Source organism: Tachysurus vachellii, chromosome 2 (assembly GCF_030014155.1).
Source record: "Tachysurus vachellii isolate PV-2020 chromosome 2, HZAU_Pvac_v1, whole genome shotgun sequence".
Lineage (NCBI taxonomy): Eukaryota > Metazoa > Chordata > Actinopteri > Siluriformes > Bagridae > Tachysurus > Tachysurus vachellii.
This window is the reverse complement of record NC_083461.1, coordinates 33973977-33987882: the sequence shown is the minus strand read 5'-3', so window position 1 is coordinate 33987882 and position 13906 is coordinate 33973977. Positions and strand designations below refer to the sequence as shown.

At 40.2% G+C, this 13906-nt stretch overlaps 1 protein-coding gene and 1 long non-coding RNA gene across 7 annotated transcripts in view; one reads left to right on the top strand and one right to left on the bottom strand.

Moving 5' to 3' along the window:
• Window positions 1-771: 771 nt before the first annotated feature.
• nvl (nuclear VCP like) overlaps window positions 772-13906 on the bottom strand; it is a 62644-nt gene continuing 49509 nt past the window's right edge. For 2 of the 6 annotated variants that reach the window (XM_060864396.1, XM_060864395.1), the window contains exons 24-29: window positions 8400-8528; window positions 7112-7211; window positions 6940-6972; window positions 6507-6832; window positions 3039-3138; window positions 772-2956 (exon numbers count right to left, since the gene is read on the bottom strand). In XM_060864396.1, the coding sequence (XP_060720379.1) occupies window positions 6825-6832; window positions 6940-6972; window positions 7112-7211; window positions 8400-8528 (270 nt within the window). In that variant the 3' untranslated portion in view covers window positions 772-2956; window positions 3039-3138; window positions 6507-6824. The remainder of the gene's footprint in view (window positions 2957-3038; window positions 3139-6506; window positions 6833-6939; window positions 6973-7111; window positions 7212-8399; window positions 8529-13906) is intronic. The other 4 variants (XM_060864397.1, XM_060864400.1, XM_060864399.1 and 1 more) reach the window with 4 other exon arrangements.
• LOC132841833 (uncharacterized) lies at window positions 11447-13548 on the top strand. Its single transcript, XR_009647966.1, has 3 exons — window positions 11447-11800; window positions 12040-12096; window positions 12920-13548. It is a non-coding gene; the product is annotated as an uncharacterized LOC132841833 (long non-coding RNA).

The following is a 13906-nucleotide window of genomic DNA, read 5'->3' as shown; positions in this document are numbered from 1 at the left end:
TACCGTGCATTACGGTCACACAGTGACACAGGTCTCCGTGTGCGATGTACAAGCTGAAGTCCTTGCCCACAGTGGTATTGTGATATTTTTCATTTTTATTGGAATGAAAAGAATTTAGTGCCCCAAATATGGGAACGGGATGAAACGAAAAAACGACTTCACCTTACGGCCTATCAGGAGAAAGAACCGTTCCAGATTTTTTTGACTACTGCCACCACTGTAAAAATAGCGGAGAGAGCAATGCAGTCACAATACAGCCTAGAGAGGTACTGATATACGTCAAGGAGGGTGAAGGGTGAAGTTTAGTGCTGTCTACATGAATCACCAAGTGACATCCTAAATGTCCTGTTATTGAGACACAGAGAAGAAAATCAGTCCGGTGCTCGCTGTTTGGACATTCTAAGTGGTGTAGCGTGTGGAAACCTATTTCACCGAGAAGAGACGAAATCTCTGTGTGGGGCTGATAACATATGGCCATGTTTACTTTCATTCCTGCTTTGTTGTTATGGTTTGCTGCATTTGTGTGAATTTATTAAACCAGATTAAAAAATGTCCTTCATGTCATTAAATAATTTAGGAGATAAATGATGACTGAGGTTTTTCAGTGTGTGTATTTACAGACACACTTCCAAGCTCGTGAACTCCAAAAAATTTTTTATTTTCACAGGAAAACTGGGCTACTGCCCGGTGAGAGATTCACGCAGATTCTCGTACATGAGCTGGTCCTGTATGGAAAAAGCAAAACGGAATCAAATACTTCAATTTTTGGCTTCTTCTGTATTTGAAAACCACATAATAATTCTAGATAATAACTGACGCCTCAGTGACATCAAATGCCCAGAGGGTGAGACTGGTTATTATTTGCTTTTCTAACAGAGGAATGAGAAATGATGCAATGGCTAAAAAAAGATCATTTGCTGCACAAATTCCAAGTAGCACAGACCTGTTTATTTCTACAACCACAAACCAGGAGCCAGAGCTGACTTTGCTCCAGCAATGCAAACAGTGTATAAATAGCAGCTACGTTTAATAATAATAATAAAAAATCTCACTATACGACACTCATCTGGCGACGGAAGGGTGGGAAATTTGTATAGAAGAGAAAATGTCTTGGCACCTGGTAACTGGACAAAATGGTTCACTGAAGCACTCGACAAGCATCATGAGCTACGAGAACACACACATGCACCTGCTTACATCCCACAAGGCCATGGGTTTTGAAGCTATTAGAGCTCTTAGGGGAATCATTAGCTCTTCTGACTTGATGCTGGGTTACAGAACTGCACTTGTTTTGGATAAACATCTAAACAAACAGACTAAACTGCAGACACTACAGAAGCTGCTCAATGTATGAACTGTTCCCTCGCTCACTTTTTTTTTACTTATTTAATAGAATAAACAGTATATTTTCAGATCGCTACATATCAGTATTATTGTGTCCGGCGCTCTTGCGTTTAGTGCACTCACCTCTTTGGACACGGACGGCCGAACCTTCTTGAACGCCTCTTCGAAATTCTGCTTGCTGACTCGTAAGTCACATGGACCTGAGGACACTACGATCAAAGCATTTAACATGCACGTGTGGACCATTTGTAAATACAAAGGAATTATTGGCATTTCTGTGCACAAAAAAGACAGGTGGATTCAGCTGCCCAGAGCAGATTCTATTAAATTCAATTAAAATTTATAATTTCAATTTATCTGTATAACGCTTTTAACAATAGACAGCTGTAGCTGCAGCTTTACAGAAGAATAGAAGCAGAATAAAAAAGGTAAAGTTTAAAATTAAGTTACTATTTATATATAACATCGACCCCTAATGAGCAAGCCTGAGGTGACGGTGGTGAGGAAAACCTCCCTGAGATAATATGAGGAAGAAACCTTGAGAGGAACCAGACTCAGAAGGAAACCCAAATAATGACGGATTACTAAATCTCAAAGGCATTTTTATGATATAAAATCTTGCAAAGGGGCAAGTGCAGGCGGGCTGGAGTGGATGGAGAAAAGTGTCAGGAGTGTTGTGTGTGACAGAAGAGTGTCAGCAAGAATCAAGAATTAAAGGAAAGGTGTACAAGACAGTAGACCAGCTCTGCTTGTAAGGGTTAGAGACTGTAGCAGTGAGGAAAAGACATGAGGCAGAGATGAAGGTAGCAGATATATGGATGTGTTAAATGAGGACATGAAGTTAATTGGAGTGAGAGTAGAGGATGCCGAGGTTAGAGTTAAGTGGAAACAATAATAATTTTAATAATAAATAACCGTTTGTCGGAGCTGTCCCTTATTTTCACTTAATGAAGGCGGCAACCGTAAACGTGTGTTTACCTGCATGTGGTACAGCTGTCTGAGAGTCGTGATGGGCATTTAACGTGTTAAATGAAGCCTCGCTAACTAGTGTTGACAAGTCTGCCCCACTACACAGAGAGAGAGAGAGATGGTTTAATAAGATAAACTTAATGACTCCAGTGAGACTAACATCACATCTGCAAATGCCAGTCAACCTCAATAAAACAAAGTCATCACCCTTAGCAAAAAATGTAATAGCGACAATAAAAACACCTAACATGCAAATAAATTCTTTGCATACACAAGCAGGAAATGTTTTACATTCAAAAGTAACATAGAACAAAGGTAGGTAGTTTATTATATCACACAGTTAGCTTTATTTAGCGTGAAACCGTCGCAGCGTTGGTCATGGGCAATTTCCTTCAAGCTCACATCCAAATCCAGGTGAGGTTTAGTTCCCTGTGACAATTCCATGGATTATTAACAATTTACTTGAAATTCAGTTCATGTTACTGGTCTATACAATCAGATTAATACAGCTATCATGTTAAAACAAATAAATTCACCTTGGTAATTGCATGTAATATTAAGTGTCTGTCATCCGCAGGAGGGAAATTGACGTACAATATTTTGTCCAAGCGGCCCGGTCGAAGAAATGCTGGATCTATGATATCTGACCCAGATCAAATAAAGTCATCAGATAAATGTTAGAAAGGACATAAACATGCATGAAATGCTTTGCTGGCTCATTTTACCTGGCCGGTTGGTGGCGGCCATGATGTAAATCTGGTGTCGCTTCACCAACCCATCCATTTCTGACAACATCTGGTTCACCACACGCACACTGGCTCCAGACTGAACACACAAACCAAACACAATCTACTGTTCACATCAGCTGTGGCATTTTCAATCACTCAGTACATGTATTTAATTCTATCAACAGAAGTGAAGATTATACTGTAAATGTGAGCTATACGGTAATGTAGGAAAGATTTCCATAAGAACACATGAAGAACGTTTATTTTCAAGTTAAAGAAGACACAAAGAATGTGTCTAGCTCTCTACTCATCAACCCTGTGTAAAAAAAATAGTTTTATCACCTCAAAAGTTGCTTCATATTGTGTGTGTACCTGGCACAGTGTCTGACCAATCAGGGTTAATCCTATCCTGCGTCCTCAACTTAAACAGCTCCCATTGTTTTAATCCTCGTCTGAGCCAAAAGACACTGAAGACTGTTAGACTAAGACATGATGTGAAATAAACCTTTATTGATGCACTGTTTGATAGCTGAGAGAAGGTATTTGAGCAAGGGCATTGCTGGGTCAGCTCAGGCAAATGCTGTGGGCTCACGTGTATATCTGGACATTTGCACGTGGCTGAATGCAGATGTAAACACTGCAACATACCGGCCACAGTCACTCACTTCTTGCCACATTTCCGTCTCCCATTTTCTTCATATTTTCTCCCCAAACGGGTCAGCATATTAAATATATGATAAATAGTAAGTTTTTCTGCGTGAGAAACACAATATGTGGCGGGAGAGCGTGACAAAAGACCGAAATGAGTGACTGTCACGCTCAGTGTGTGATACTCAATAGCCCTGTGACCCGTTTCCTGATCTCTACATATAGATGTGTTAAGACTAATTGGAACATTGCACCTGTGCTGGCAGACCAGTCGGGTTTTAGGCGAGCGATACGGCTTTAAAATCAATAACACTTACACACTTACACAAGTCCAAAAAATGTTTATCTGATGTATTTGTTTATTTGCACGGCCCTCATTGAAAACAAAACGTGAGAAAAGCTTAATAACACTTAATAATTTTGTGCACAGCCATTGATCAAGCAGTTGGCCGACTGACATCACATTCTTCATTTGTGATGCTTTTTCCAGGCTTGTAGCACAAACCCAAGTGTCTTCAGTGTAAAGCAAAAACAAGAGAACCGACCTGCGACTGTAACTGTTTACCAGTAAAAATGCTGCGTTACTGTATCATTTTATTTATTTTTTAGAAGAAAAAACTGTCTTTTAAGTAGCAGTGAAAAGATCAATACATGCAGAAATAAAATGGCTTCTAGATTTAGGATTGTTCTTTTAGTGATTTTTAAATCACTGATTATATCAAACGGGGGCACGGTGGCTTAGTGGTTAGCACGTTCGCCTCACACTTCCAGGGTCGGGGTTCGATTCCCGCCTCCACCTTGTGTGTGGAGTTTGCATGTTCTCCCCGTGCCTTGGGGGTTTCCTCCGGGTACTCCGGTTTCCTGCCCCGGTCCAAAGACATGCATGGTAGGTTGATTGGCATCTCTGGAAAAATTGTAACTAGTGTGTGATTGCGTGAGTGAATGAGAGTGTGTGTGCGCCCTGCGATGGGTTGGCACTCTGTCCAGGGTGTATTCTGCCATGATGCCAGATGACGCCAGAGATAGGCACAGGCTCCCCGTGACCCGTGGTAGTTCGGATAAGCGGTAGAAGATGAATGAATGAATGATTATATCAAACATGCTTATATGCGTAGCACATCATTGTTTAATTCTCAAATCCCACTTTTATAAGCACAGATCAGAAGTTTTTATTAATGTGCTTGTTCTAATGCATAATCGTTGCTATAGTAACGGCCCATTCAGAAGGACTTGTATGGTGGATGCTCGAGCCTGTTTTTTATCAAAGAAATATAATAATCATTGACTTGGTAAAGCAGACTTGTCTGCCTTTTGAATACAAGAGAGAGAAAGAAAGAAGTAAAGGGGTCAAAAGGTGTATGTTATTTTCATATAAGGGCAGAGGAGCTTGTAGTGAGGGAATGACTGTACTGCATCTATAATATAAGTGAGAACAGGTGTGACATGTTGCTCAGAAATAAATCAAACATTAGTCACTGGTAAACAGCTGTGGTATATAAGTTAAATCTCAAACTCCAGCATGTGCTGTTTCAGCTTCAGGGTGGTAACAGAAGCTCTGCTTCATGTCTGGCTGCATCACACATCATCCATCATTATTTTTATTTAATAGCATAGCCCATCATGTTTTATTCTTTACCTGGTTTTCAGCACAGAAACCATTTCAGAAATTCATAACTTCATTCCTCTTAATGCACTAGGTGTGTCTACAACAAAGAGCCAGAGTTTTACATTTAGACTCCATCTCACAATGTTCATTGCCTTTAATTATAAAGTGTGAGTAACACTGCTGTAGCTCACCGCATGATTGTGAGTACGCTGTTGTTAGCGGTTCTATAAACAAAAAAGCTGATCAATAAGTTATAATTTAGACAATATTTGAAAAGTGCAAAACCCGAAAAGCGAATACTTTAAAAACTCAATAACTTCACTGTAATACACTGTACTGTTTTTTTTATATGAAAAATCATAAAAATTAATCAATTAATCAAAAAATATTTCCCCAAATATGTATTGTAGTATAACTATCAGAACATCAGTGATGTGTGAGCTGAATTTGGTGACAGTACAGTATATTACAGTGAAGTTATTGACTGTTTTTATAGTATTCGCTTTTCGGGTTTTGCACTTTGCAGACGGTCCCTTGGAATCTGTCTCAGGTGTGTGTGTCTGTGTGTGTGTATATACATATATATATATGTATATACACACACAGGAAAAATCGAATTAATTCGTAAATCGATTTTTTTTGGTGAAAAAATCTGGGATTTTTATTTTAGGCCATATCGCCCAGCCCTAGTCTGACTCTACTGTAGTAATTAGGAAGGGAAAATTTACAGGCAGTGTGTAGCTTGGTGTTGAAGCTGTTGAATGACTGATTAATCTGGTTGAGAGTGTAAATCCCAGCACTGCCTAACACTAACCCTAACCCTGCTCGGCTGTACAAATGAGACAAACGTAAGTCACTCTGTAAATTAGCCACAAAGGTTCTGAATGCGGTTACCGTAAGCAAGGGATATGCGACCAAATGCTTATCTTAAGGCTATTCCATTTAAAATACTCCTGCACACCTAAGAACTGGGTGGTTGCCCCCAAAGGTGCCATGCTTTAAATCATTTAATACAATGTACCAGATGTAGATATCAGAAACTAAAACTGGGATCTATCGATGAAATAATACAACTCTAAATCCATAGGAGCAAGAAAACATCTAGAAAGGTTTAATCATTTTAAAAATAAATAACAGTTTGTTGGAGCTGTCCTTTACTTTTACTCAATGAAGATGGCAACCGTAAACGTGTGGCATGCTGGTGTGTTTACCTGGATGTGCTGCCTGAGAGTCGAGATGGGGTCTTAATTCATAACTACCGTCACATCAGCAAATGCCAGTCAACCTCAATAAAACAAAGTCATCACCCTTAGCAAAAAACAATAAAAACATCTAACATGCAAATAACGTTCTTTACATACACAAGCAGGAAATGTTTTACCTTTAAAAGTAATATATAATAAACTACCTATTCTGTTCTATCACACATTTAGCTTTATTCTTTACTGTTGTCTAATACTCGCGTGAAACCGTCGCAGCGTTGGTCATGGGCAATTTCCCTCAAGCTCACATCCAAGTCCAGGTGAGGTTTAGTTCCCTGTGACAATTCCATGGATTATTAACAAATTACTTTAAATTCAGTTCATGTTACTGGTCTATACAATCAGATTAATACAGCTGTCGTGTTAAAACAAATAAATTCACCTTGGTAATAGCGAGCAATATGGGGTCTGTATTCTGACGAAGGGAAACCCACGTGCAAAGTTTTGTCAAAACGGCCCGGTCGAAGCATTGCTAGATCAATATGTCTTTTCCAACATTTATCTGATGACTTTATTTGATCTGGGTCAGACATAAACATGCTGGCTCATTTTACCTGGGTGGTTGGTGGCGGCCATGATGTACGTGTGGTGCCGCTTCACCAACCCATCCATCGCAGTCAGCAACTGGTTCACCACACGCACACTGGCTCCAGACTGAACACATAAACCAAACACATTCTGCTGTTCACATCAGCTGTGGCATTTTCAATCACTCAGTACATGTATTCAATTCTATCAACAGAAGTGAAGATTATACTGTAAATGTGAGCTATACGGTAATGTAGGAAAGATTTCCATAAGAATGAACTGTTTCTTTTCAAGTTAAAGAAGACACAAAGAATGTGTCTAGCTCTCTACTCATCAACCCTGTGTAAAAAAATAGTTTTATCACCTCAAAAGTTGCTTCATATTGTGTGTGTACCTGGCACAGTGCCTGACCAATCAGGGTTAATCCTATCCTGCTTCCTCAACTTAAACAGCTCCCATTGTTTTAACCCTCGTCTGAGCTGAAATTCTGAAGACTGTTAGACTAAGACATGATGTGAAATAAACCTTTATTGATGCACTGTTTGATAGCTGAGAGAAGGTATTTGAGCAAGGGCATTGCTGGGTCAGCTCAGGCAAATGCTGTGGGTTCACGTGAATATCTGGACATTTGCACGTGGCTGAATGCAGATGTAAACACTGCAACATACCGGCCACAGTCACTCACTTCTTGCCATATTTCCGTCTCCCATTTTCTTCATATTTTCTCCCCAAACGGGTCACCTAACAATCCCCACCCACCTGCCAGCTCTCCCCATCACACAACAGCTACCAGCTGGGAAAGACTTTCTAAACATTCCTGCCAGATTTACAAAGTATCAGTAATTCTCATTTCCTACAAAGTTACATGTTAATAAATGCCATAAATCTCCTGTAAATATCTAACCAGGCTTCCAGCACAGCTGATTTACATACATTTAGCCACACCCACAAATCTCCATAAAAGGCAAAGCTTACAGGGAACTGAAACAAATCAGGAAACTGATTACTAAACAGCAAAAGAGTGTTTACTCAGTGTGGGATGTGAAATCTGCCATTAATGCAGTGACACTCCTTCTATGTACAGTTGCAAGAACTCATCATACAGATGTTTTTTTTGTTTATTTTTTTTTTTCCAAATTTAATAAGTATCATTTATGAATTTGTGTGTGACTCCTCTTGTGAACAAGTTTCAAGTAAATAAAGTTTGTCAATGAGACCCGTTAACCTCAACACTCATCAAAACTTCTGACTATATGACGCAAGCCAGTCACACAAGCCTCTGATTATTTGCAACATCAGCATTCACACACTCACCCCAGCAACAGCGAGGAGGGTTTTCCCACAGCCGGGCGGCCCATGAAGAAGGAAACCTCGTGGAGGTACCACTCCTAGCTGCTGGTACACTTCAGGATGATGCATGTGTACAAGTAATTTACACAACTCCTAAAGACAACAAACACAGAAAACGCTTTACACATAATAATAATAATAATAATAATAATAATAATAATAATAATAATAATAATACTTTATTTATAAAGCACTTTAAAGCAGCCAAAGCTGAACATAGTGTTGTACATCATAAAATACAGATAATAAAATAATTATATTGAAACAAAATAAAATAATTACAGCAATAATTCAGAATTACAAGGAAACGGTGGGTGCCTGTCTGATGTACAGAGGAAAGTTGTTCCATAGCTTAGAAGCAGCAACAGAAAAGGCTGTTTCGATCAGAACTCCAGTCGCCAGGCCGCCACTGTCTTTAGCTCTATGTGAGCGTGGTGCACACTTGAGGGGAAGATCTTGTCGTCTGAATTTATGCTGACGACCTTTCGTATTTAACTGAGCTTTGTGTGCATCTTGATGTCCAGCCGTTGCTGATACTGTAAGCTGTCTTTTTGGTTTAATTTGTATTTTCTGTTCCTGGTTGTTCTGTGTGTTTGTTTGTTAGAAGTTTGTGTTCGTGAATTGTTTCTGTTGTAACATGTAGTTGCCTGTGACGCGAGTGCAGCGGAATTAATAAACAGCTTAAAACTGTCATTTTGACTCGCGTGTCCTTTTATGTTACTTGCCCCCTTTTCTAATGAGCACTTTGAAAGTGGGGTTTGTAACATAAATGGGGGCTCGTCCGGGATTACTTTGTAAGTATTGTTTCCCGAGAGTTCAGCTGTCTGTAATTAATGTGATTTGTTTGGTGCGGAGCAAATTGAGTTTGTCCTACACATTCTCCGGTGAGTCAGAGTAAGCCAACAGGACTGTGCTTAGCGCCAGTTCTGGCTACGGTTTACTGTTTGTTGTTTTCTTTATTATTTTAGTTTATTTTGTTTGGAGGTATTCCGGGGGAGAGAGCAATCTCTTAATCGGTACCCTCCGAAGACTAGCTATAGGATGTAGTTAGACTTCTGGTTAGGCAGGTAGGTCCGGAGTGTGTGTGGATTTTCTTTATTTGTTTCCTCACCGTTTCTGTAAATATGGCAACTTTTGACGTGAACAAATTCATCGATCAGCCTAGTGTTGAGGGGTTAGAGTCGTGTTGAAAAAATGATTTGTTTCTGATCGTTCAGCACTATGAGATTTCTGTTTCTAAAACACAGCGTAAAGAGGAGATAAAATCTTGTATTATGTCTGCTTTGGTTGGTAAAGGGGTTTTTCTTCCTATGGAGACAGCTGGTCCCACGATAACTGCTACCGGAAGTCCTTCACGAGTGGAGTTGCAGGCTGATATGATAAATAGTCAAAAAGTTTTTCTGCCTGAGAAATACAATGTGTGGCGTGACAAAAGACCGAAATGAGTGACTGTCACTCTCAAGGCGTGATACTCAATAGCCCTGCTTCATTTGTTGTTTGTTTTTTAAAGGTTAACACTTTGTATACAGAGTCGCAGAAAATGTGTGCTTGTTTCTTTAAGAACGCCATTTTTGTATTAAGTTTGTTTGGGGTGTACATGTGGAAAATGTGCTTTTGCCCTACAGGTTAGGTTAGTTTTATTTTCATTGGACTATATTTTGTAAGCCCCTCCCACTCAGGAAAATGATGAGCAAGATCTAATCTGAGTCCATTAGAGATTGTTAACAGAAGACCGTTAACCACAGGAGGGGGTCCCCCGGGAAGCCAGAGATCTGATATCTGCGATTGTGCAGATGAAATGTTGAATTATTGCACAAACATGTCCTCTGTGTTATCTGATATTCACAGACAGGTGAAGACGCCCTTCCTAAAGCACATGCAGACACATTGCATGACCTGAAACCTGGTGAGTGGATCATGGTGAAACACTTCAGGAGAAAGAACCGTTCCAGATTTTGTTGACTACAGCCGCCACTGTGAAAATAGTGGAGAGAGCAATGCAGTCACGAAACAACCTAGACTGGTAGTGTTTCTAAGCCTCGGTGAGGTGGAACGAGTGCGAAAGGGCAGTGCCTGCACTCTGAGCACCGATATACGTCAAGATGGGTGAAGGTTCACTTAAAGTTTAGTGCTGTCTACATGAATCACCAAGTGACGTCCTGAATGTCCTGTTATTGAGAGACAGAAGAAAATCAGTCCGGTGCTCGCTGTTTGGACATTCTAAGCGTTCTAGCGTGTGGAAACCTATTTCACAGAGAAGAGACGAGAGCACACATCTGTTGGAGACATGGACTTTCCACCTGATCCAATTCAAACTGACTATACTCCGGCATTGACAAATGTAGATGGATAAATTAGCTTTGCTTACTTTTATTCTTCTCTATTATTTATTATTTAATGAATATGTTATTGAAAGGTTTGTGCAGCAAAGTATCTTTGCAGGCATTGCATCATTTCTCATTCTTCTGTTAGAAAAGTAAATAATAATCATTTGATGTCACTGAGGCGTCAGTTCATTCATTCATTCATCTTCTACCGCTTATCCGAACTTCCTCGGGTCACGGGGAGCCTGTGCCTATCTCAGGCGTCATTGGGCATCAAGGCAGGATACACCCTGGACGGAGTGCCAACCCATCGCAGGGCACACACACACTCTTGAGGCGTCAGTTATTATCTAGAATTATTATGTGGTTTTCAAATACAGAAGAAGCCAGAAATTGAAGTATTTGATTCTGTTTTGCTTTTTCCATACAGGACCGGCTCATGTAGGAGCTGAGAGTTTTAATATAAAAATACTCCAACCCCTCACTCCAACCCCTCACTCCCTCACTCCAACCCCTCACTCCCTCACTCCAACCCCTCACCTTCTCACTCCAACCCCTCACTCCCTCACTCCAACCCCTCACTCCCTCACTCTAACCCCTCACTCCCTCACTCCAACCCCTCACCTTCTCACTCCAACCCCTCACTCCCTCACTCTAACCCCTCACTCCCTCACTCCAACCCCTCACTCCCTCACTCTAACCCCTCACTCCCTCACTCCAACCCCTCACTCCCTCACTCCAACCCCTCACCTTCTCACTCCAACCCCTCACTTCCTCACTCCAACCCCTCACCTTCTCACTCCAACCCCTCACTCCCTCACTCTAACCCCTCACTCCCTCACTCCAACCCCTCACTCCCTCACTCCAACCCCTCACCTTCTCACTCCAAGCCCTCACCTCCTCATCAAAAAATGATCACGTGATTTAAAATCATGATGCTTGTTGTGGTAGCCTGTTTGTGAACATCCTGATCAACTTGTGTGTGGATGTATCGGCCAGCTCTGCGGTCACGGTGTGTTTGCTGGACATTTCATCTTACAGGTTTTTATATTTATTTATTTGTTTGTTTGTTTGTTTTCAGCATGTGGTTGTAAATGTGAGGTCTGCATTTAGGCATAGATTTAGTTTCCATTAGCTGTGTATTTTTTGCAGCATCATTGTTATTATTTTATGTGATCTAAATTTGATGTGATGTGCTGAGAAGGAATGAGTCTCATGATTCATTCATCATGTTCCAATTTGATTGGATGTTTATGTGGGTTTTTTTAATGTGTATGAAGGAGCAGGAAGACACATCGCTGGAGCCTGAAAAGAAAGAAGTGTCATGGCCGAAAAAGGTACAAATTTCTCTTGTATTTATATGTATTGATTTTAAGATCCAAGATGGCACAGCGGATGGCAGCTTCGGCACTTTCTTTCTTTCTTTTTGTTTACTGTCTGTGTGTTTGGTCACCCTATCATGATAACTTACACCAGAGAAGAACTGCTTAACATCAAGCAGTTCTCTCCAGACAAAGTTTCACCAGTTTTTACAAACTCGGAAAGTTTATCCAAAACAAGTGCAGTTCTGTAACCCAGCATCAAGTCAGAAGAGCTAATGATTCCCCTAAGAGCTCTATTAGCTCCAAAACCCGTGGCCTTGTGGGATGTAAGCAGGTCCATGTGTGCTTTCTCGTAGCTCATGATGCTTGTTGAGTGCTTCAGTGAACCAGTTTGTGCAGTTACCAGGTGAATAAGTTGCCAAGACATTTTCTCTTCTAGACAAATTTCCCACCCTGCCGTCGCCAGATGTGTGTCATATAGTGAGCTTTTTTTATTATTATTATTATTATTATTATTATTATTAAACGTAGCTGCTATTTATACACTGTTTGCTTTGCTGGAGCAAAGTCAGCTCTGGCTCCTGGTTTGTGGTTGCAGAAATAAACAGGTCTGTGCTACGTGGAATTTGTGCAGCAAATGATCTTTTCAGGCATTGCATTATTTCTCATTCCTCTGTTAGAAAAGTAAATAATAATCAGTCTCACCCTCTGGGCATTTGATGTCACTGAGGCGTCAGTTATTATCTAGAATTATTATGTGGCTTTCAAAAACAGAAGAAAAGAAGATAAGAAGCCAGAAGTTGAAGTATTTGATTCTGTTTTGCTTTATTCCATACAGGACCAGCTCATGTAAGAGAAACTGGGAGAAGCTCTCACTGGAAGTAGCCTAGTGGACACGGAGAGTGCAGCTTTCTTGCCTTGGTGTTTTGTGTTTTTGTTTTTTTTTTTGTTTTGGGAATGGTATTTTGTTTTTGTTTTGGACGCTGAAGAAACTACATTGAAGTTTCTTTTTGTTCAATGTAGGTTTTTTTTTGTGAATATTGATGGTTGAGTTAGATTAGAAGTTTTGTTTTCTGTTCAGTAAATTGGTTATGTTTTGTTTCTTTATTTGATTTGGCACGGTCTTGTTCTTTTCTCTTGTCCTCGTTCTTTTGTGAATCAGAATCAGATTTATTGGCCAAGTGTGTTGACACACACAAGGAATTTGGTTCCAGCAGTTTGTGACTCTCAAAGGTACAGACATAAATAACACAATACTATACAAGAAAACAATGCAGACAATGAGATGCAATATAGACAGAATGAGTATAAAATAGGGTTATAGAATGAATAAAATATGAATATGGAATATGAACGATCAGTAATGTACATAAAGTGTGGGAGTGCAAATAAGAATATTGTGCAATATGCGTTTTGTGCAATATATAGCAGCAGTAGTGTGTGTAATACATACAGTAATACATACATTCTTATAATGCAGTACTTATGATAAGAAGCAGTGAATATAATTATGGTGAGTTGTTGATCAGGGTGATAAGGGGCCTGGGGACAGAAACTGTTCCTGTGTCTGGCAGTTTTAGTAAGTCCTGTAGTAAGTCCTGTAGTGCCTGCCAGAAGGGAGAAGCTGAAAGAGGTTATATCCAGTTTGCGAAGGGTCAGTAGTGATTTCTGCTGTTCTAACCATGCGTTGCAGTCTGTTTCTGTCCTGTTTTGTTGTTGCACCAAACCAGATGGTGATGTATGTGCACAGGACAGATTCAATGACTGCAGTGTAGAACAGCATCAACAGCTCCTGTGGCAGACCATACTTCCTTAATTGATGTAG